Raw genomic sequence first — 24,086 nt, forward strand, 5'->3', positions numbered from 1 at the left:
TTTCGTGGCCTGCAGAGGAGGGTTTCCCCGCTTTTTGCTTTGCCACTTTGCTGTTCTGGCCACCCTGCTTTCTGCGTGAATTAGCCTTTAAGCCTAACAATTTTGTTTCTGAGTATTTAATTTTGCTAGTTTGTAAAGCCCGATAGGTAACTTTGTGCCTGGGCTCACGAAGTGCCTTTGATGCGGAAATAAAATGGTGACTGTACCTTTTTAGCCAGTACACTAAGAGGCGTACCTACTGCTCTATCTGTTCAACTAAAACATGTAAATAAGATGCAGTCTCTGCAACTTTTGAGTGGTGTTGCAGTCCTGTGCCCTTTTTGTCTCTTGTGGAGGCAGGCATCAAGTACCAGCATCTGAACGCCACAGTGTCTCACATGCAACTCAGCTGGACGAGCAGTGTGATGGTGGCCATCGACTCTCTCTCGCAGATCTACCTCTTCAGGCTGGCGCCAGTTACAGAGCCCAGTGAGTCTTTTTAAGCCTCTTACTATTCACTAGGCTGGTGCAAATATTCAAATGCTTTGAATATTCGAAGGAATAGTACAGTATTCAAATTTACATAATGAAAAACTTCACAAAGTATTCACATAGAACAAATAGATGTATATTAGTCTGCACGTAACCTCCTGTAAAGGTGGTTTCACTGCAGTGTAGGAGTGCTTAGTCATAAAAACATTTAATAAATATATCTTAGTTTGCATATAACTTCCTGTAAAGATAATTGCACTACAGTGAAGGGGTGCTAAACCGTGAAAACACCTATCCAGAGGGAATCTGCACTGCCGCATAGCTTCACTTCAAGGTTAAATGAACATATTACCGTCACATCGATTCCTCATTTTTTTTTATGTTTAAAAGATTGTTGTGCCGGCCTATATGCTCCAAGTACAGTAAATTTTTAAGCATTGCATATTTTACAAGTTATCACTTGCATTCTACTAAAAGTTATATTCTGCTATTTTTCAAAGTTGTTTCAACGTTCTTTGAACAACAACAACAACAACAACAAAAGGCATTTACACAGAGGCCTTGTTTCAATTTAAAATATATTGTGCAGGTTAGTTAGGTCATGACAACTACAGTGTAACCCCGCTGCTACAAAACTGATGGGGCACGGCAAAAATTTTGTTACGGCGAAAATTTCGTTGTAGTGAAATCGAAAAAATATGTCCGCTGCTTCCTATTCTTTCCCGGCAGCATCACGACGTGATTCTCACCCATGCATAGCGACGCCATGGTGAAAAGCACGCTGAAACAATGCCTAAAACTGCTTTTGTGAACGAACCAAACAGTTGCATCAAGACATTAACACCGGCAGCTGTCCGCCGTCAAAAGTATCCCACAACGCCGAGATGGAGGCAGGGTATCGTGGAGTGGCGACTTTTGCGATATTATACGCCATTCTTATCATCCGTCACTCGTGGCTAGCTGATTTTGTTGATAATGCGAACGAACAGCTACTTTGATTAGTTATCACATTGGCCAAACGCGAACATAATGATAAGCATCGAAATCGGAAAAGGCATCGTTCCACGGTTGCACCCAGCAGCTGCGTGAAGGAAGCCATGAACTGAGTGACTGAGCTTCAGCTTCAGATTGTCTGCGGCTCAAAAGCAAGCCAGTGGCAAAAGCAGGGTAGTCTCATTGCCATCCCTATCGAGCAATGGCGGCACCCATGCTTGCTAAACAACGACGATGTAGCAGCGGTTTCTGGTGGTGCCAACGCGTATTTTAGACTTCGTTGACGCATTTTCAGGCTCTGAAAATGCATTGAAATGTTAAAGATTAGGTTTACTGCATAGAAATAAGTATCTGAGCCTGGAATCGCATCGTGAAATTTCGTTGAAGCGGGACGATCGAAGAAAAAGTGTTCGTTGTGGCGACAATATTTATGCATTGACTCCTATGGACTGCTGATGGGGAATTGTGAATTTTTGGTAGTAGCGGAAATTTTATTGAAGCAATGTTCGTTGTAGCGGAGTTTGACTGTACACCCATTTTTCTTCATATTTCGAATATTCTATTTTAAAAATTACTTGACCAAAATCATCATTCGCTTTGAATTTGCTTCAGATAAAATTCAGTATTCACGCAAGGCTTCTATTCACTGAAAAAAACTCACAGGGTACCTTATGCACCTGTCGAAGATAGATGACTGAACACGAAATCAATCTTCATCTTTTTATTTTTGGTCGATGCATTGATCCTCTCAACTCCCTTTGGAAGAAGGACACGAGCGCTCGTGTCCTTCGTGTCCTTATTGTCTCTGCGTGTTCGTTCTGTTCTCGCGCTATAACTATCATCATGTTATACCAACTAGCCCAAGCTGCCACACTCCCTTTGGAAGCTTTCTCCACCTAACGGGTTTTTTTGCGGCCTCAAGATTAGCCCACCAAGTGACGATGTCATGTGATGGCATTGTGTAACATCATATTGTGTGACGCATGATATCACAGTGATGTGATGACATAACAAGTTGTGGTGATCTCTGGCATCATGATGGTGATGTCATCTTGTGATGATGATTTTATTGCGTCACTCGTGTTGATGCTGCTGCCACGGACCAACGCTGGTCAATTTTTGTGTTTGATGAGGTGCTAAGGCTGAGTACAACCAGTGTATATTAAAAAGTGCTTTCGTCTCATCATATGTGAGTGCAACATATATATAATCAAGGTATTAGTATTGATAGGAAGACTATCTGCCGCACTGGATCATGACCTTAGCAAGAGGAGCCAAGCGCGAGCTGTTAGCCCTAGAGCTGTCATTCCTGTGTCAGTTGTTCCTGCCCGCTTTCAGTATCAATAGACTTGCTGTGCAAGCGCTACTTACACCAATAAACCTCGTTTCAGAGTGGCCATTTACCTCGTTTCAGAGTGGCCATACAGCCATTTCTGGGATGGCAGGTAGTTTTCTGTTGCGGAGTTTCCAGTTGAGTTACCCAGGTTGAGTTACCATTGGCAGCAGTGTTCTTGAACTTGGGACTCTGCTTTAGAAACAGGTTCTCTTCTCTTAGAGGTGCTTTTTATAAACCTTCCACTGCCTCTGTATATTTGTGTGCTCAATTCAGACATGTTTGCAATTATTTTGCACACACATTTCGACATGTGGACGCCTCAAATATTGTCTCTGTTATTGATAAGCGCAAATTAAAAATAGCCATCACACAAAAAAAATTTTATTTTATCTGTGAAGATTGGGTTGATGTCTGTGTTTCTTGCATTGCATGCCTCGTACATAGCGTGTGGAGTAATGAAGGCAACAAGGGTGACATCACATTTACTTGAAGGCAGCAGAAGTAAAAAATGCTCTGTTAAGCAATCCAGTTTCTTGTTTCTCATTTAATTTGTGTAACTGCAAAGGATACAGCTTTGCATAAACTAGTTATGCGAGTTTTGCTATTTCTGGCATAGGGGAGTGACCGTACGTGCGAGTTGCTGCGTGTCTGAAAAAAACCTAAAAGGTCTTAAACTCATAGACTACCCTCCGAAGTTTTTGGACTTGGAGAGATTGAGAATGACTTCTTGCACACACGCACACACAAACACGGCAACCTTCTAATGCAGGCACTCCGGTCAGCCCCAGCTACACAATGACCCTCCTGGAGCACTGTCTCATGACCGGCACTGACTGGTGGGACGTCCTCCTCAGCATGAGACCTGGTGGGCAATTAAGCACTTGTAATAGGTAGCCTCAAGTACTTGCTGCACCCCCCCAACCGCATTCACATCCACAGTTGTCGTGGCATTCATTTGCTCTTGGTAGTTATTGTTAGTACTTCGTTCTGTGGTAGATGTGCATGCACTGTCTAGTTTATTGCCTTGTCTTATATTTTGGAATATATGAAGTCGTGTAGCCCTTGGCCGTATAATTGCCATTCGTTGTGTACACTAAACATAAAGTTGGGAATTTATTAGGCCTCGAGGGTGCACCTGCACATGTATCTGGCGCGACGACGGAAGATTGACGCCGGGTAAGGGTGTGCGGGCAGTTGGCGTGAAGTAGAGAAAAAGGAAGTCAGATTAAGAACAGCCATCTCACAGCAAGGGTGCTGTCTCTTGCCTCTCTTTATTCCCTACGATGGGAAAGCCAGCCAGTGCTTTATTGGCCTGTTTAGCTAAGGAAGCATTGTTTTCGTTTTTGATAGAGACAGCCCACTTGAAATATTGTGCATAAATAAGTGCTTCCTTTTTTTTTTCAGGTTTGATTATACAGCATACAAACAAGGTCACTGAAGAATTATTGTTTTATTGCACATTAGTTGATCTGACTTTGTTATTCAATATTGGTTGTGAATAAACTTCATAATGAATTACAAGGTAACCATGAAACATAATGTGAGAGAAGCCTAAATGGTAAAGTTGTGAACAAAGGAATTAAAAACATTCGGTAGGGTTAGTACTACAGTTACCCTTTGCATGAATATCAAGGGACCCCAAGAAAAAGGTTATCAAAGTGAAATTTTACAGAACTGAAATAGCTACGTTGCAAGTTATCAGGAGTTGAAGGCAAAAATCCTGTAGGCCCGTGTGCTCAGATTTGGGTGCACGCTAAAGAACCCCAGGTGGTAAAAATTTTCGGAGCCCTCCTCTACGGCGTCTCTTATAATCATATGGTGGTTTTGGGATGTTAAACCCCACAAACCAATCAATCAAGTTATCAGGAGTTGAAGTTGGTGATTTCAAGATCAGTTATTGGAATGGAACCTGAATCTTTTTATTGGCAATGCTGCTGATCCGAATGTGAATTCCTTCTTATTTAACACATTTTAAAGAATGCAGTAGTACTGTTCTGTCGCACTTGTGTACATAAGACTGCAGAAGTTATAAATTGAGTCACTAGTATGTCCAAGCTGTCGTGAACATTCTCTGGCACAACACTCCACGGGGCAGTGAAGGACTTCACTTTTTCGAAGTATACCAGTACTTCTTTAGCTGAAATTTTTTGTGCTTCCTTTACAAGGGTTACTTATTTTCTCTCCTCTTAGTCTTCATTAAGGAAGCATGATACTATCTCATCTGTAGAGAGTGGTGCAGGTCTAAACGCGAGGTTCACAGGTGACATAGTCCTAAAAAAGTGAAGTGGTGTCTGTCTACCGTCTTTCAAACATTATCTGATCAATATGACGTGAAAGGCATTGGTTGGTGTCACAAAATATGTTGGTAGAACTTGAATGTGCTCTGCAATAATTTCATTGCGGTGAAATGTGCTAGCACTGGGTCTAACGAAACATCAGCAAAGAAAAAAAAAGAAAGGAAAGTTCGTACAACTTGATGGTATTTAGTTTCACTGACATTCGTTCGGATGGTATTTTACTTTCATTAAAAGGCTAAAACTGTAACGGTATATAACATTAAAATTCAAAGATCACTTCTCTGCAATGACTTATATTTACAACAGACATCATTCAAAGTCATTATTATCCATTTTCTTTGAGTTCTTATTTAACGCAAAAGCGTTTTATGCCAGGGTCCACCATGGCTCCACGGACATATGCCCATCATGGATATGACAAAAAAATATAAACGAACAGATTTCAAAAAGAAAAAAAAACCTAGAATAAAAAGTTCTGTCACTGGGCATCAAACCTACTACCTCATGTTTGACAGCGCGCAGCGCCAAACCATTAGGCCACAGAGCATATGTTCTTCAGCTTACTAATGACAAGTGAAAGGAGATGTGTTCACGAAGGGCCACGCAGCTCACACACGAAGGAACAGTCGTGACACTTGTTCGCGCTCGTGCTTTGCAACTTGTGCATTCGTTTCCTGCTGCGTCTTTCTTTCTGTTTGAGCAGCGTGCTGTAAGTGTCGAGATGTGACAGTTGTTTGTCCGCGCTCGTGCTGTGTATGCTCATTTCGTGCATTCTTCATGCTTGAGGTGCGCACTTGAAGTTTTTAGCTGCTTGCCATGCTTCGTGTGGCATTACAATTTGTTGCTGTAGCACTTATTCCTTTGCCGTTATGATAAAACAATGCACAAAAAACGCTCAACCACCTCTGCGAAGAGATGTTTCGCTTTTGTGCTATATCATTCCTATGACCGAGGGATAAGCCATGCTTTTCTTTTTCATTTATTGTACCTTGTATGAGTGTAGTATCTATAAAACTGTCTGGCTACAGTGTAATTCCTTTATAGAGACATGCACTAGGCAGCAATTCTTGACTCTTATATGAAGTGTCTATTATAAGAAGAGAACCACATATGCATTTTCTTATCAACCCGTATTTTACTGTAGGCACACTGGTGTCCGTTATACCCATTTGTCTGTTATATTAGTGTCTCTTATAAAGGGGGTCGACTATTTTATTTGTAATAATATAACACACTTTTCTTTTTGCTGTGGTTAGGTTCTACATTGCTGAACCTTAATTGGCAATGTCGTTTTTTTTTTCGTTTTTTTTTTCAGGAGTGATAGAAACTATTTGTGACAAGTTCACTGAAATTTTCAACAAGCAGCCACCTGGAATGCAGCAGTGCTTTCTTAGTAGATTTCTATCTATCAAGGGATCCCTGTACAGGTGAGTGTCATGTTTTGTGCGAGGTATGTTAAAAGCGCAATGCCATATTTACTAGAATGAACAATCATCATGGTGTAATTACGAAACATATTTTTGGCATAATTGTGGCATTTTGATAGAAAATAAAAAACTGGTGGCAAAAAATTCTGAACGATTACAATGGCTAACTCTCGCAACTGTAGCGTAGATCATCTAATTTAACTTTGAAAGAACCCTCGAAGGAAAAATTATCACCCTTACATTAATAAATTGCTCATTCGCAATTCTGAAATCATGAAGATTGCTGTGAGAGGGCGCTTGGTTAGCAAGAAAACGTGTGAATCAAATCGGAGTGGTGATGCTATCTTGAAATTTTTGCAACAAACGTCGTGGCCCATGGATTCTGACAGCATATACTAGTACTATGTACTTAGTGGTTCTTAATGAGTAAAAATGAAGTACATTGTGTACTCCATGAAGGCTTTAGATTTACAGGAGCACTGACACAGAAATTTTGCATCTTTTTTTTTGTGTTGCAGTAGTGTGCTAATGACCCACTTATCATGACTGTAAAGCTCGTTTTTTCATCAAGAGCATGACGATTAATTATTTGGAGGTGGTTTTATGGCTCTCATTCACAGCTTCAAAGAGCCACCGAGTGAGACAGGAGCCAGGGTGGTTTCCATGTAAACATAGCTGACTGCAAGATCACAAATAGCGTCGCGCACATAAAAAAAAAAAAAAGAATGCACCGCTTTCACAACTCTTCAACGAAGACTCCGTCCCAAAAATGCACTACTGAGGCAAAGACATCAGCCCTCTACTCTAAGCCTGCCCCCTTTTTTCGTCAAAAAGGTCTGCTAGTAGTAGTGGCTGGTTATTTACATGAAAACGAAAGATGCACTTCTTGTGTGGTGCAGCGACACGTACTTTGCAGCGACGCGTGTGTGGTGCAGCGACGTGTAAGTATGTTCTGGGCTGTATTAGCTGTTGACATTTTGTATAGGTATTGTGTGTGTGTGTCCACATAAATCTATCTCATTAGTATTCTCTCCTTCAAAATTTTGTGTTGGTGCTCCTTTAATATATTGATATTCAGGAAGTTTGGTTCGCCCGAAGTCGCCAAAATAAGAAAAATACACTTTGAAATCTGTGACATCACATGTGGTGATTTTGGCATGAAATTAAAAAGTTAGATTATGGTAATAACAAAATTCTAAAAGTCAATTTGAATATGAAGCTATCAGTGTGAATCGAACTAAATAACTTTAAAATATTTCCCGAATATTTTTCAAATACTTCGCTGTGCAATTGCTCACAAAATAAAAAAGTTGCAGAAGATTCCTAAGCATATTTTTATGAGGCAGCAACGTGAAAGTGTTTCTTTTGGTTAGGTTAGTTAAGTGCTGAAGGAGTGGTGTTCTGTAGTTGTCTTATCAGGAATGACACAATGCAGAAGCTGAATTGAATATATTTACACAATTGGGAGCAACCAATGCGGCGCCGGCAGCATTCAAGATGGGCAAGGAAAAGAGTGTTTTCTCAGCTTATTCTCTTCCAACTCATGCGACAGGCTAAGGCACGCTTTCTTTGGGTCCAGAGTTCCTCATCTGCCCCGTTGACATCAATGTGTAAAAAGGTCTGAAATTTTTCATGTGGGAAATCTTCGTCAGATTTTTGCCAGAGTTTCTGGCCTGAAACAGCATTAATTAAAACTGTCACTTCTGCAGCATAGGTTCGAACTATTGTTTTTGTGAGTTGACCCTTTTAAAAGGCCAGTAAAAACTCCGAGGTTTAAAATTTTAATGAAGAGGAATATGCGTACTTTTGCTGTGTGAACATGCTGCCGTAAGAACTTTGCAAATAAGTATGTGCTATAATAAGTTACAGAAAGTTACATTTGTTTCAACTGGTGTGAAATCTTCGCATGGCCACTCGCCACCTTTTTCTGCGAAGGAGTAGCCTGTCGTCGTGACTCCACGCATTTCGGCAGTCCGTGATACGTCATTGGCGTGCAACCAAAGACCGAGTGGTGCTTTCCCTACATCAGTACATGTCATAGCGGCGCAGGTAAAAAACGAGGATCCGGGAGCACATTTTCTCTCACAGAAGTGAGAAGTGTGAGAACTCGGAGGCTTTTGTTCTGGCAACACCACCTCTCCCGGAGTTTCGGGCTCTACAAAATGGCAGAGGGCAGCACAGAAAAATGAAAATGCGAACTGCTTGGCTGAAACTGCATCATTGTAGGGCCAAGGTACTGTTTTGGAGGACAAAGAGCCTATTTACGAGCTCAGTGGTTGGTGCGTAATGTTGACCATGGGCAAGCTTCTGTGCGACTGCGCGCACTAAAGGGATTTGTCAGGCGAAGGAAACAGGCACGGGATTGTTTTTTAAAATGGAGGGTCTGCACGACGCGCAGTGCTCTAAAATTTGACAAATGTGATCACCGCAGTTTACTGTATGAATTGGTGAGCTTGTTTGGGGAGTGTAAAAATAAAAAAAGTCACAACTTTGCTCCAAAGGCGAAGCAATGAACATGATGTCAACAAATTAAAAGGTCACGCGAAGAATGGCAAGCAGATCGAAACGTGCCCCGCGTTTCTCGTGCACAAATGGTGCATGAAATGTACTCACAGGTACAGATGAACGCGAATAACTTATGACAAATGGTATAGAACCTGCAAAACATGCATAGCCGCTGAATACGTAGCTGTCTCTCAAGGAACTTTCTCTATGGCTATGTGTACTCGTGCGCAGTTGTCAAGTGCAGTTCGTGACTGTGGCAGGGATGCTTGCACAAAATCAGTTTCAACGAAAAGGTGAAGCAATAAATATAATGGCGACAATTGCAATGTTATACGGAGTGAGGCTGGCAGTCAACTCATTCAGACCCGACCTCACGTAACTCTACAAAATGCTGGTGTAAGAGAACACGGCCGCTCCAGGTACACTTCTGACTTCTGGCACCTTTTTTTTTTTTTGTCGTGTTAACGCAGCTCGTAGAAATTCCCGCCTGTTGGGGGGGGGGCACAAGGTGCGCGCTGATCGTTGCCGCGATATCGCGGCAATCATAAGCACTCTCCCACACCCCTTGTTTGCTCACGAGATAAGCGCGTGCGCAGACCACCGCGGCCGGGAAAGCGATGTTCGCTCCGCGCCCGGTAACTACAACAGTAACTACAACAGAATTATTCCGATGAAAGCCCAAGGCTACGATTCTCCACACCATAAAGGCAGCACGCGTGAGTGTGCCTCCCCCCCCTCGCTCACTGCGGGGCAAAGTACACGTGGGAGAAGAGAGTGCGCCGCCGCCACGTCGTAATGATATGGCGAGATCTGGCGACGCGCACTCATTGTGCCATCACGCTGATAATGCTGATAACACGGTAGTTTCCCTGAGGTGGCCATCGCCAGTGGTAAGTGGTAGATATAAATAGCTTGCCATTTCGACGTTCAAGGAGGTGCTCCTTTGTGGCCACAAGCAAGAGGTTGGACCTTCCGTGTGGTGGGGTCTTTTTCTGGATGATTTTGTTTCTTGCATTTTGTATATATACAAATATGTATACATATATGGTGAATGACGTCGATTCCAGTGGCAAAATCCAGCTGAGAGAGTCTATATAGTTGCTATCGCAATAAAGATAGTCCGAGCCTGAACCTTAAAGACTGTAACTGAGCCTGAAATGCAGCTTTGTCACAGTGACAGAGTGTCGTGTGGTAAAGCATAGCAAAAATATGAAGGGGCCACTGTAACGTGATGTATTGATGGATAAGCGCTGGAAATGCATTGAGACATCATAGCATTAGGAATAAAATGTGCCAATATGGCTTAATCATTTGCATAATAAGCATCTTCAGCTGACTGCTCAGTAGCACGTGATCTAGCGCAGCTAGTGACTAAGCGCGCTTTACAGACACGTCACGTTCATGAACGTAAATAGCTCGCCATCGCCTTGTGCTTGTGCAGTTAGGAACGGAATGGGCATCATGAGCCCCTTCATGACAAATTCACGTATCATCATCATATCATCATCAACGTAGTCATCATCATCATCCTGAATCACATTGAATCACTGTACTTTGACATGATTGCTGAAAAAGATTGCTAAATAAACTGAAACTGAAACTGACTACGTCCACTGCAGGACAAAGGCCTCTCCCATGTTCCGCCAGTCAATTCGGTCCTGTGCTTGCTGCTGCCAATTTATACCCGCAAACTTCTTGATCTCATCTGCCCACCTAACCTTCTGTCTCCCCCTAACCCGCTTGCCTTCTCTGGGAATCCAGATAGTTACTCTTAAAGACCAACGGTTATCCTGTCTACGCGCTACATTCCCGGCCCATGTCCATTTTCTCTTCTTGATTTCAACTATGATATCCTTATCCCCCGTTTGTTCTCTAATCCACTCTGCTCTTTTCTTGTCTCTTAAGGTTACACCTACCATTTTCCTTTCTATCGCTCGCTGTGTCGTCCTCAATTTAAGCTGAACCCTTTTTGTAAGTCTCCAGGTTTCTGCTCCGTAGCTAAGTACCGGCAAGATGCAGCTGTTATACACCTTCCTCTTGAGGAATAGTGGCAATCTACCTGTGATGATTTGAGAGTGCTTGCCAAATGTGCTCCACCCTGTTTTTATTCTTGTAGTCACTTTAATCTCGTGGTTCGGCTCCGCGGTTATTACCTGCCCTAAGTGGACATAGTCTTTTACAACTTACAGTGCACTATTACCTATCTCGAAGGGCTCCTCTCTTCCAAGGTTGTTAACCATTACTTTAGTTTGCTGCAGATTAATTTTAAGACCACCTTTCTGCTGTTCTTTTCTAACTCCGTAATCATGAGTTGCAATTCGTCCCCTGAGTTACTTAGCAATGTTATGTCATCGGCGAAGTGCAGGTTACTAAGGTACTCTCCCTTCACTCTTATGCCTAACTGTTCCCATTCTAGGCCTCTGAAAACCTCCTGTAAGCACGCGGTAAATAGCATTGGGGAAATTGTATCCCCCTGCATTTTACCCTTCTTGATTGGTATTCTGTTGCTTTCTTTATGAAGCAATATGGTAGCAGTTGATCCCCTGTAGATTTCTTCCAGGATGTTTATATATACTTCATCGACGCCCTGATTCCGCAGTGTCTGCAGGACTGCTGATATTTCTACTAAATCAAACGCCTTCTCGTAATCTATGAAGGCTATGTATAGTGGTTGGCTCTATTCTGAGCATATATCTATTACCTGATTGATAGTATAAATGTGGTTGATTGTTGAGTAGCCTGTTTGAAATTCTGCTTGTTCCTTTGGTTGATTGAATTCTCATGTTGTCTTAATTCTGTTAAAAATTACCTTTATAAATAGCTTGTATACTATGGAGAGCAAGCTGATCGGCCTGTAATTCTTCAAGCCTTGTCATCTCCTTTCTTATGTATTAAAATGATGTTAGCATTCTTCCCAGATTTTGGTACTCTTTTTGTCAGGAGACACCTCGTAAACAAGGTGATTAGTTTTTCTAACACAATCTGTCCTCCATCTTTCAGCAGACCTGATGTTACCTGATCCTTACCAGCAGCTTTGCCTCTTTGCATGCTCTCCAAAGCTTTTCTGACTTCTTCTATCATTACTGGTGGGGTGTCATCTGGGCCACTGCTAGTTCTTATATTAAGGTCGTGGTTGTCCCGGCTACTGCACAGATCTCTGTAAAACTCCTCCGCTATTTTAACTATCCTATCCATATTGGTAGTTATTTTGCCTTCCTTGTCTCTTAGTGCATACATCTGATTTTTGCCTATTCCAAGTTTCCTCTTCACTGCTTTGATGCTTCCTCCATTCTTCAGAGCGTGTTCAATTCTCCCCATGTTATACCTTCTTAGATACCTTATGCTTATTAATCAACTTCGAAAGTTCTACCAACTCTATTTTGTCTGTTGTACTTGAGGCTTTCATGCTTTGACGCTTCTTAATGATTCTTCGTTTCCTGGGACAGCTTGCCAGTTTATTGTCCAACTACCGTACCTCCAACTTCCATTGCACACTCCGTAATGATACTCGTCAGATTATCATTCATTGTCTCAACGTTAAGGCTGGTTTCCTCAAGAGTTGAGTACCTGTTCTGAAGCGAGACTCTGAGTTCCTGTACTTTCCCTCTCAGTGCTAGCTCATTGATTGGCTTTTTGCGTATCAGTTTCTGTCGTTCTTTCTTCAAGTCGAGTTGAATTCGAGACTGTACCATTCTATGGCCACTGCATTGTACCTTGCCAAGCACTTCCACATCCTGCACGATGCGTGGGTGTGCACTCAGTATGAAGTCTATTTCGTTCTTATTTTCGCCATTAGAGCTCCTTCATGTCCACTTACAGTTCCCTCACTTTCGGTAGAAGGTATTCACGTATACATGTATGAGGTACAGAAAGTGCCCAGGCAGTGACAAGGTTAGCTTAGTTGGCGATGTGCTGCACACAACTAGGAATGATCGGCGTCACGCGGCAACAAATGCTGCGTATTGTTGGAGATTCAGCGATTGTTTATGTTCACGTACACATCGGCAAAAGCCGGACGGGTCATCTGCTCTTCTGCCTCAGTGTGTGTTCCTCGTCATTGTTTCTTAATGCTCTTTGCGAGAGAGCTGTAGTCTGTTTGTTTCGTGCTTTACTGGTATCAGCGTTGCTCATCGCGAGACATAATTTTATGTCTGTAGTGAAGCAGGGTTTGTGGCAAGTACTGAATGCATTCACAAGAGCTTGGACGTGCACCAAAATGCTTTATATATCTACTCGGAGGCATTGAGTGAGTGAAACAACTTTATTGACGATCCGGCATAAAGGGGGAAGGGGTAGGGGGATTAAAGCGAGACACTAGCGTGTTCGGACGTCCTGGAGCAGCAACCTACTCGCGTCAAACCCGTGGGGGCGCCGCTTTCGGCCGCTGGCGTTCCAGGAGGCATTAAAGTTTTTGTGCATGTAGCTGTGGTGATCTGACCACCTGAGCAGAGTGGGGATGCATGAAGCTGTTTTTTGTTTTTTGTAAAAGGGAGTGGCAGGGGGGGGGGCTATTTGATTTTTTTGGATGATTTCGTGGTCTCTAGCAAGCCCCTCGCCCCCCAAAAAAGAAAATTGGACGTTGGCCTTTTCGAATTTCGAACAGTTCAATAAGTAAAATTCTGGTGCGGATCAATTAGCAAACACTATTGGAGAAATATTCAGAAATTCAAATATATGTACACTTCTATTAAGAACGAGACTTTTACCTTGCTTTTGTCCTCTATTAACGAACCTGTGATGGTAAAATTAACAACATTAGAGCTCTCAGAGTACAATTTATAAATCTAAACTGATTAATTTTTTCACTTTAATGTTCTTTGAAAGATATAATGGAAATCAGTCTGCTTCACTGGCAGTTGATAGTCTTGCCACATATCTTTCTGCAGGTGCCTGAACAATGGTCAGCATAAGGCTGGGGATTGCCACGCCCAAATCATGCTGAATGCTGTGTCGGCCGTGATGAAGGGCCTGCTTAGACCAAGAGACATGTCTAGCCATGAAAAGGGTCCTGCTGAAACACTTTCTGGTGAGATTAGTTCTCATTTTATTTGCATTGTTTCGTAAGAACATTCATATTCCGTAAATTTGTGTCATATAACCCACCCCTCAATTGTACCATGACCCGCACCCCTAACTCTAACTGTACAAGAAGAAAGAAATGCATATGAGCCTTGCATATGACCCACACCCTCCTTTTTAAGCACATTTTCTTGTGTTTTGGTGCTGGTTAAATGAAAGAAAAAGTGGTATATGCATAAAAACTACAAAAGGTTTACACCACTCTAGCCTAAAATGCCAGGATGAGGGATGTTTTTATGTCATGGAGAAAAACACTCTGCGTGTGCATGTGTGTCAGTATGTCCATGGTGGCTCTCTTGTCTGCATGGTGCTGCTTTAGCATTGGAACTAGTAGTATGTTTTTTGTTAAGACCCTTCTTTGTTTGCAGTGTATGTTTTTGATGGGCTCTTATGTTTCTGTTTTGTAGCTGGGTTATACTTTGCCTAGACTTCACTCGTGCGAGCTTGCACGTGCGAGACATGTTTTCTTCTATTCCTTTAGCTTTTATGGGGAAGTTGTTTGGTGTGGTTCTCTGTGTGGTACTTGTTACATGCTGCAGCATCTTTTGGAAAGCATTTAGCGGATGATTGGGTAGCGTAACTTCCACGTATTTTACAGTGAGCTTTGCGGCATTTTCTACGGCATATTTATGTCACGACACAAAAGAAATAGTGAATTTCTGGTTAATAAGTGCACAATTGAATAATTAGATGCTTCTGGAAGCATTCTAATAGGGACGAATTTGGTCTGTGACGAATTTGGACGAATTGCTGCTGTGACGGAACATATTAAGGCTGTGACTTGCCTGTTATCTTAGCCAATGATCAAAAGCAGTGGGAAGTTCTCGAATATGTTGTTGATGTGTAGGGTAGTCTTTAGCTAAATGAATGTTAAACATTTGATGATTGTGCTTTCAGCAATATCTAATTTACAGTATTCTGTACTTTGTGCTAAGCTAGTGAATTCACTGGTTCTTATGCTATCTTCCACTTCACAGCAGCTTCCTGAAATACACTTGCAAGCTAGTGCCTTTCAGTGGGATCAAGTACTGTTCTTTCAATTTAGTGTCTAGTCTGTATTTTAACAGCAGAGCTGTTCAAGCTGGCCATCAGAACTGATGTCCACACAAAGCCGCAGTTGGGTATGCGCCACTGTGGTCGGGCAAGGACCACTATCGAGTTCAGCAGGTGAGAGCATTGAAGGAACACTCTGCTGAGCGAAGTGGCGCACATGAACGAGAAGGAGAGAGAGAAAAAGATACAATATAGAAAGAAAGGCAAAGGGAGAAAAAGATAGTAAGAAAAGAGAAAGAATAAAAAAAGATGGGAAGATAGAAATAAAGAGAAGGAAGCAGCAAAGGAGAAAAAGAATGGTAAGATACAGAAATAAAAATTGAAAGAGCGAGAAAGAGAAGGAAATAGATAAGAGAGAGAAAGATAGAAATACAACAAGGTAACAGGTACAAAAAAACAAACTTAAAGAAAGAGAAGAAAGAAAAAACAAACAAGGAAAGCCACCCAGTTCTACTTTTTAGGCTTGTGCGAATATTCGAATTCTTAGAATATTCGAACAAAAATTAGTGTATTCAAATTCACTTTGATTAGGATTTGAATTATTAAAAAATTCTCAAGTATTTGAAATTGACGAATAGTTGCATATGAATCCACATGTAAATTTTTGTAAAGGTGGTTTTACTGCAGTGGAAGGGTGCTAAACCATGAAAGCACCTGTTTAAACATTAATTTGCATGTAACATTTTGTAAAGATGGTTTCACTGCAGCAAATAGGTACTAAGCTGTGAAAACACTTATTCAGGAGAAATTTGCACTGCCGCAAAGCCTCACTTCAAGGTTAAATGAACATATTAACCTCACATCAATTAATCGCATCATTTAATAATTTTTGAAGTTTAAAGTTTGTTATAAGAGATTAAATGCTTTTATTAAATTTTAACATGTAATGTATTTTGCAGGTAATCACTTGCATTCTATTGAAAGTCAAATTAAGGTAATATTTGTTTCCCCTTCTTTTCAACCAAAAAGAAAGGCATTTGCACAAGCCTTGTTTAATTAAAAAAAAGGGCTGTGCAGGTTAGTTGGGTCATGACAAGTATGCCCATTTTTTGTATAGTAGGCGATAAATTCTATTCGAATTCGATTAGAAATTATTCGACGAAAAACACTCTTTGCTTTGAATTTGCTTAGAATCTGAAATTCACTATTGGCACATGTCTACTACTTTTTCTTTAGGCTTGACAACGCTACTGTGAGGCTGAAATAATTATAATTTTTTGTTTAAATAATTATACCCCTAAAGACCCACAAATGGTTATTATATAGGGGAGCAGACTCGTGCAGCAAATCTATGTTTGTTTATACATCAGGCAGGAATATACAAAGTAATGAAATAAAGCTATATATGCAGAGTACATTGATGTAATGAAAATTGGGTAAGAGGTGGAAAATTGAAAAAACAAACAAACATATACTGTGTAACAAAAAGAGCTACTAAAACGAAGTCGTGTTTGAAAGTTAGACAAGTTTTAATTGACAAATAATTGAATAATATGACTAGGCCTGAACAATGGGCACGTGTGTAGTTAAAAAAGTTATCACGACAGTAAAAAAAATTACACTCAGCATTTCATGAAAAAATTTTAAAAGGGTAGATGGGATGAATACTTACTTAGAAATGTTGCATAACAGTTTCTAAATAGTTGTGGAATTGGCTTGCATGCCAGTGTGGGATACCTTTTATAGTTGGGGATGAAGGAGTTGGCATAATGAGTTACTCTTGCTTATACGCTTGATTTAGTTGCTCATATTGGCCATGCAGCTGTGATGGGCAGCCGGGAAGTGATCAGCAATCTGGACAAGGTGCTGCTTCACCTCGAGACCAAGGAGTTCTCGGTGGAGCCCCTGATCCTTCAGTCGCTGCAGCAGCTCACCCAGTGGGTCGCTGACCTCACGCTGTATCTCATGGCCTCTCTACCGCAGCAGGTCTACAACAACATGCGTTTCCCAGGGGTGCGTGGTGTCCGAACCTATTTGCATTGAAACTGCTGTGCAAAACTCCAACAATAGCCTTCGTGTGATTGGTACTCCTTCATTATGAGAGGTGTTGGCAAGTGTTGGTGTTAACCGGAGAATGGCTATTTACACCGCTTGGGCACTATTTTGTACACGCTTTGTGATGGAACGTTCTGCCATGCCACACAAAATCGGTCAAGGCACATATGTGTGCTGAGATGTGAGAACAGCAACCAGAATAATTTTGTCGTCTGCTAGGTGAAGATAAGGCATATAATGGATAGAGACGTCATTCTGTCTGATAGAGCATATATTGAATGGTCTCTGGATGCCTTGGATTACCAGATTAAGACATAATCTCTTGGGCCGGAAAAGTAAGGCGGCCTGCCTTGTGCGGGGCTTGCATGACAGAACACGCCAAACGCTGCAGGGCGTGTTCGGCTGGTACGCTATCTACATGGCTGGTTTTAAACTTCAAGTTGGTCGAGCATGCGATGGAGCACAGGAACTCACCGGCTGGACGACACTTCTGCGTTGATCCGTGCGTGTTCGTTACGGAAGAAAACAAGAAGAGCTTCGGGCTACAAGAATGATTCCACAGGCATTTTGCGAACCAAGACAAGCAAAACCGTCATGCGAAATTTTCGCTGGTATGACTCCCGTGACTTTTTCTCCCGCATGATGAACCCTCCTCCAAATCGGCGCAAACTTTTCTGAAAAAAAAAAAAAAAAAGGTGGGATCATTACGCGAGTTAATACGGCAGTTGTAAGAAAATTATTTTTAGTCTACATTGTTGGAATAGCGACCGGTTACAGAAAACAGATTGGTAACAGGACAAAGAAACGGAAAATGCTGTGGCTTTTATAATGTACCTATGTTGCAATGAAGTGTCCCATACAAAGTAGTGCCTAAGGCCTCCATGTAAACTCATTAAAGGGGCCCTGAAACACTTTTTTGAGTAACCATGAAATTAATTCACTGGACAAGCGTATTGCCTCAAAAAATCAACGTTGCGAAAATTTTAAGAATCTGTCCAGTACGAGCGAAGTTACAAAGGTTTTTCACACGCTGCAATCGCATTCTCTCTTCTCTCATCCCGACAAAAGCACTGGAAGCTAAGCAGGGAAGGACAAACAAAAAACATCACACACGCCTCATGACCTTGAGCACTCTTTTTTTTTTTTCTTCGAATGTGCGGGTTTTTTTAGTGTGATCGCGCGTGCACGGATGGACAAGTAGCGGCCTCTCGCGGCGATCTCTGTAACGATCGAGTGTGCCATGTTCAAATCAGCCAATGGCTGATAGATTGGCTTACTACGAGTTATTTTTGGGCTTATTTTCTGATTTGTCGAAAGAAGAGACAGCAATTTTTAGCTGACTGATAAATTATTGTGAATTCTAGACTGCGTGCTGCGCTATAATATTTGGCTCGCGTGTTGTCGGGAGCCTCTACTACCGATCGGCAGCGTTTTCTGACCATGCTCAAAAAATCTTGCAGGGCCCCTTCAAGTCAAAAAGTCTTGGATACCTCATTAAAAGCAAAAATTGACTGGTGGCGGCGTTAGTGTGGCAAAAACACAAGTGATGCAAAAAATTATCACGTGACGATGCCATCATATTATATCCTGATGACATCACAAATTGGGAAATTGTGTGACGCATGATGATGTTACCGTGGTGTCGCGAAACGTGACGTTACATGACATCATCAGTTGGTTGAAGCCCAAGTTGGCCACTTGGTTGAGGGCCGATCATGGGGGCAGTGTAAAACCAGGTAAGGGGCTGAAACCTTTTGGAGCCGTCTTAAGTGAGTGGATGTGGGACCCTGTCAGTTTTTATATTCTCGTCCCCGTATGCTTGTGTGTTATCGCGAACTCTTATATCATATTGTTTTCTGCGCAGGGTGGCCTCATCTCAGATGCCAAGTCCTTGAACATGCTTCGTGAGCTCTTGGTCATTTTTCGCATGTGGGGATTCATCAGCGAGAGCTGTCTGCCTTCCTACACCAAGATGACAGGTACCAGCTGGTTTGAACGCCGCAGGATTTTTAAATTAACAGAAGTTGAAGGAGGGCTCACACATACTTTAAAAGTAGCATCTTGTATCTGAAAGAATGCACTTAAAAAGTGTGAAGGTTGTGAGAAATTTGTATGGTGGCTTGTCAGTTTAAATTTTTAAAATGGTTCACAAATATCACAGCTGTCATCATTGACATTAGCTTGACCTCATACACAGAGCAAGAGTTCGCTGATGCTGTGAAAATCTCAGGGGCAACCGTGCAAGTCACAAGGCCACACTCCACAACTTTGCCACACTACAACACAATATACAGGTTATATTTATGAAGAGTGTTTTAAGTGTTACAAAACCAATGACTTATGAAACAGACTATCCGTACAAACATAACATAAAAGTGAGCTTCAGGCATTTATTTTTTGCCTCTAACATCATACTGCATATATGTTATTTTCAAGGATTAAACACCGATTCCTCTCCCTGCTTCTTATATGTATGTCATACATACAAGTACATGTCCGCTTATAATGAAGCCCTCATACTGTGGGCACTTCGTGTGTTACAATGGAGCTTGCATTAAGTTCCGACTGTATGAGTACCTGACGACATTCTGTACTTCTTAATACGACTCAAAAGTGTCAATCTCTTCAGATGGAGTATTTTAGTATAAAAGTTAAGAAAGTGGTTTTTGTTGATTCTGTCCACATCTTTTCTTTAAGTAATGAAACGTTTTGTTTTCACTTATGCTTTCTTTCCAGACAACCTGGATGTGCTCTCTCTCTTATTTAAGCTTTTAACAAAGACTCTGCTCAACCATGGCTCGGAACCTGATGAGACTCTTTTGGGTAAGCATGTGGACATGCATTAAGGGAAATTTAGTGATTCTAGTGCTCACTAAAGTTCTTTTTCTTTTTTTGGCAGCAAGGGCGCACTGTTATTAATGTGCAGCAGTGTACCAGGAAGTGTTATGAACCAACTGGAATTTGTTGATTTCAGATGAGTGTTGCCTTTTACCAAGTCAGATACTAATACCCTCCATTGATCTTGGAAACCACACCGAAGGCAAGTACAACTTTTGTCACGTAATGTAATTTTCTTTACTACAAAAAACCTCATTGTGTTGAGCCTTAGTGAGATGGCTCTGAACCTTAACTATATGTAAATTTTTTTTCAACTTTTCGTGCCCCATTAAAATGGCTTTGACCGTTATATGTGCGTAACATTTTTCAGTTACTTTTCCAGTGGAAACGAAGGCTCATGAGCATTTTTTGTGATGCCACCAGCAATCTTGAATATAAAAGTTTTCAGTCTGCTTAAAATTTTGTGAAGGTTGAAACTGCGGGGGTATTTCATGTTTGCTGCTGGTCTTGCAGCTCGTGGTGTGTGACGTGTCATTGCAACGCTAAGAAGTACGTATGAATGTGGCTCATGAACCTGATTGAGGTTGGTATTGATTCGTTCACATAGGTTTGCGGTGACCGTATAGCTTTCGTAAAGCCAAGAGAGATCTTAAAATGGCAATGTGTGTATACCCTGTCACAAGGAAACCGATAAAAACACTTTTCAAGGGTGCATGAAAGACAGAGAATGATGCCAGTGGTGGGAAACCTGCGCAATCGCACTAACCTGTGTCAACTAGAAATTGCTGCATCATACTGCTCCAAAAGGGTCTTTTTTGTCTGATTTGCGCCATTGCTGTGCCACAAGGTGGTTCTGTAACCAAAAGTAATGTTGACAGCACTCACCATGAGTGGATTTTATGTGATGGTCACCATCTCGTTCACTTGCACTGCTGCAAAAGCACGGAATTGGTCAATCAGTTACTTGACTTCCACACGATTGTGCCGGTGCCTTTTCTGGCAACCATTGGCAAAGAACGAAGGGGATGTGTCGACTACTGAAAAGGGCACCAGTATGACTTATGGCCGACAAAAGAGACGTGTGTGGCGCTGCGCCGCTCTAGGTGTAGTGCATGCTTTTAATAGCCAGCGACTAAGCGCTGAGGCCCCAATCACTGCTGCCTCAATAATTGTGTGGGACCGTGTTTAGCGTGCACTGCTTTGCAGAAACAAAACAAGCTTGCTGTTGTGGAGTTGGGCGTTGTGGATCATATGCACCGAGACAGCAAGGGTAGCACACGCTTTTATGAGATGACAGGCCGAACGCGCCTCTGTAAGCTGTCAGGGCTGCTAAAGCATCGTTTGTAAAAAGCTTGCATTATCGCGTTAACGCAACAGGCTTCTTGCCGCATCTGTGCACGGCCTCAAGTGAAGTGGGCGCAAGCGGCTCAGCACGGTGTGTTTGCCATGTAGGCGAAGCACTGCACGCAACTAGCCAATAGACGATCGGCTCCCTGCAACCTACTGCGTTTGAAAAAGAATGCGACAGTTTTTACTAAGCAGATCACAGTACGCATATATCGCGGACAGCCAACTATGTCTGTTTCGTCGCTATCTCAGTCGCTGCGTTGGTTGCGTATCCTGGACTCCGCAGTAGTTTCAAAATGATATTTGGTGTCGCTAGCGCTTGCCATTGGATGACGGTCGTGCGAGAACGCCAACCATTTCTGAACATTGGCAGGAAGAAAGAAATGGCTTCATGGTAGGCACTTTAGGCAACATTTGCTGTGAGTCTATATTTATTCCTTCTTCAGTGGTGATGGGGCATGTAAGGAAATGCGAAGTGGTACTTGGTCATAGGCGTGTGCACGGAGGGAGGGGGGGGGGGGGGAAGTGGGGGCGCAAAGTTAGCCCCATACATTGACATGATAGAGAGGGGGGCACTGCAATGGACCTTTGTCCCCCACCCATAAAGGGGAACGCTGCGCACACTTATGTACTTAGTTGTTAATGCATGCTATGTTTAATGCATATTTGGCAGCATTCCTGGCAGGATCTCGGCATGTATGCACATATTAACGAGGTTTCACTTTAATGAGCGTTGAATGCGTGGGTGTATATGTTTGTGTGGGTGTATGTTTACGTACATGCTGCTATAAACTTGATTCTGCAGCTAGGTTGGTGCAGTATCGTTTCCTATGTACGAAATTTACACAGCACTGACCACTGTAAGAAATATATTCAAAATGTCCTTCCTCACCATCTTATGTCAATAGTACAAAAAGCCGAGCTAGTTAGTACTGCATTGTAAAATAGCACACACACACACACACACACACGCACACACACAAAAAAAAACACGAGGACACATGAAGCGGCCGTGTTGTTTTCTTCCTGTGTCCTCATGTTTTTTTTTTGCGCTGTTTCACAATTACAATCTTATGTCACTGCTTCTGTACATAATCCTACTTTTGTTTATTTTTCGTGCTTATTTCATGGGCTTGCTGCTTTTATATGAATGATTATGTAAACTGAGAGAACGTTAAACTAAATGAAAGCTAAGTTTTCTTCCTCTGCGCATGTCATGTAAAGTCTGTGCGTGCTCCAATGGCTGCTGCAAAAAGCTGGAAGGCGTTCTTACCACTTTGATGCTTGTTTCCTTTTTGCACCTGGGCTTGCAGCCAACCAGAATTGCAAGCTGAGAAGGGTGAACAGCAGCTGCATACAAATACTTACATATTACACTATCCTTCTCGCATACAACTTCAGTCCCTGTTAGATGTTAGTTCATTAGATGATGTAGCAGTGCGCTGGGGCTACTTAATTAACCGATCAGGTTTAAAAAATTCTCAGCCTGACAATAATATTGTCAAGGACTAAAAGCTGGGCCAGTTGGTGACAGTACTTGAACATACTTTAACACAGCGCACGACTGCGCGGAGACAAAGAAAGAAGGGACATACTGCAGCGGCTGAGGTTTGTCCCTTCTTTTTTTGTGTCCGCATAGTCGTGCGCTGTGTTAAAATAAGTTCAAATAATATTGGCACCTGTGTGTGCACTAAAATGCACCATCGTCGCTTTTCTGTTCCATTTCTTTTCTTTTTTGTAATGTGCAGGTGTGGCCAGTCCTGCATTCTTCCTCAACTCATTGCCTATGCAGTTCGAATTTGGTATAACTCCAGACTTTCTACACATGTCTTCCAAGTCTCACCCTGTGGAAGGATCTGTGTGCATGCCGAGCAAGATGGACATTGTGCGGCATATTAGCCTTGGAACGAACCCGTCTTCAGCGAGGCACTGTACTAGGCACGTTGGCTGCTACTTGATACAACTACTAGTTTATTTGGCAAGAACAGATTTAAGATGCTGTTACCATATATTGTTTGGTGCATTTCACAGGGAGTCTAAACAAAGACTGAAAGTGAACATTGTCCTTACAAAGTCTTTACCTTAGCAGAGTGTACTTACAGGCATTTAGTTTCTCCTGCCTTTTTGAAGCCGTATTACTTGCAATGTAGATGCATCGTGTCGACTCTATAAAGGCCTTACTATTGTACAAACCCATATCATTGAATTCTTTTATCAATCACGTGCTTAGAGATAGAATCACCTTTGACTCACAGTTTGTTGTGTTGGTGGTCTGACAAATGTAGCAACGTTCATCTGTTAACATTTGAATGTACGTATGTATGAGCTACTAGTTGGCATAAGCAGCAAGCAAATTGTGGCCTTGGCTTTTTGTTGATTCATTGTGATGATGCAACACATGTGAATGCATGTTACAATTAGCAGGTTGGCCGAAATTTGATAAGCTTATAATATTCAAGTCTGCACGAGCCAAGGTAATTTTATAGAATGGGTTTGCCCTAAACGAGTACTGACACAAATTTTAAATATTTTCAGGTTGTTGGTCTTAATAAAAATGCGGCTTTTGACAACCTTGAAAAGAGTTTCACAGTGCTTCAAAATGTATTAAATATATCTATTTACTATATCGACACTGTACTGTACAATAATGGTTACTGTATTAACAGGGTGACTTTGCTTCCTTGGAATGTGTTGCTGCAAATGATCAACTTTTATTGTTCCCAAACTAGTTGAAGGAATCAAAGC

The 24,086-nt window shown here is 41.9% G+C and overlaps 1 protein-coding gene across 1 annotated transcript in view; it reads left to right on the forward strand.

Moving 5' to 3' along the window:
• Nucleotides 1-24,086, forward strand: part of MED16 (mediator complex subunit 16) — a 38,300-nt gene that overhangs the window by 13,570 nt on the left and 644 nt on the right. Inside the window, exons 13-21 of the mRNA XM_037422530.2 lie at nt 340-468; nt 3,570-3,665; nt 6,413-6,524; nt 13,916-14,055; nt 16,924-17,114; nt 19,021-19,135; nt 19,893-19,979; nt 20,131-20,196; nt 23,090-23,279. Of these exons, the coding sequence (XP_037278427.2) occupies nt 340-468; nt 3,570-3,665; nt 6,413-6,524; nt 13,916-14,055; nt 16,924-17,114; nt 19,021-19,135; nt 19,893-19,979; nt 20,131-20,196; nt 23,090-23,279 (1,126 nt within the window). The remainder of the gene's footprint in view (nt 1-339; nt 469-3,569; nt 3,666-6,412; nt 6,525-13,915; nt 14,056-16,923; nt 17,115-19,020; nt 19,136-19,892; nt 19,980-20,130; nt 20,197-23,089; nt 23,280-24,086) is intronic.

Source organism: Rhipicephalus microplus, chromosome 4 (assembly GCF_043290135.1).
Source record: "Rhipicephalus microplus isolate Deutch F79 chromosome 4, USDA_Rmic, whole genome shotgun sequence".
NCBI lineage: Eukaryota > Metazoa > Arthropoda > Arachnida > Ixodida > Ixodidae > Rhipicephalus > Rhipicephalus microplus.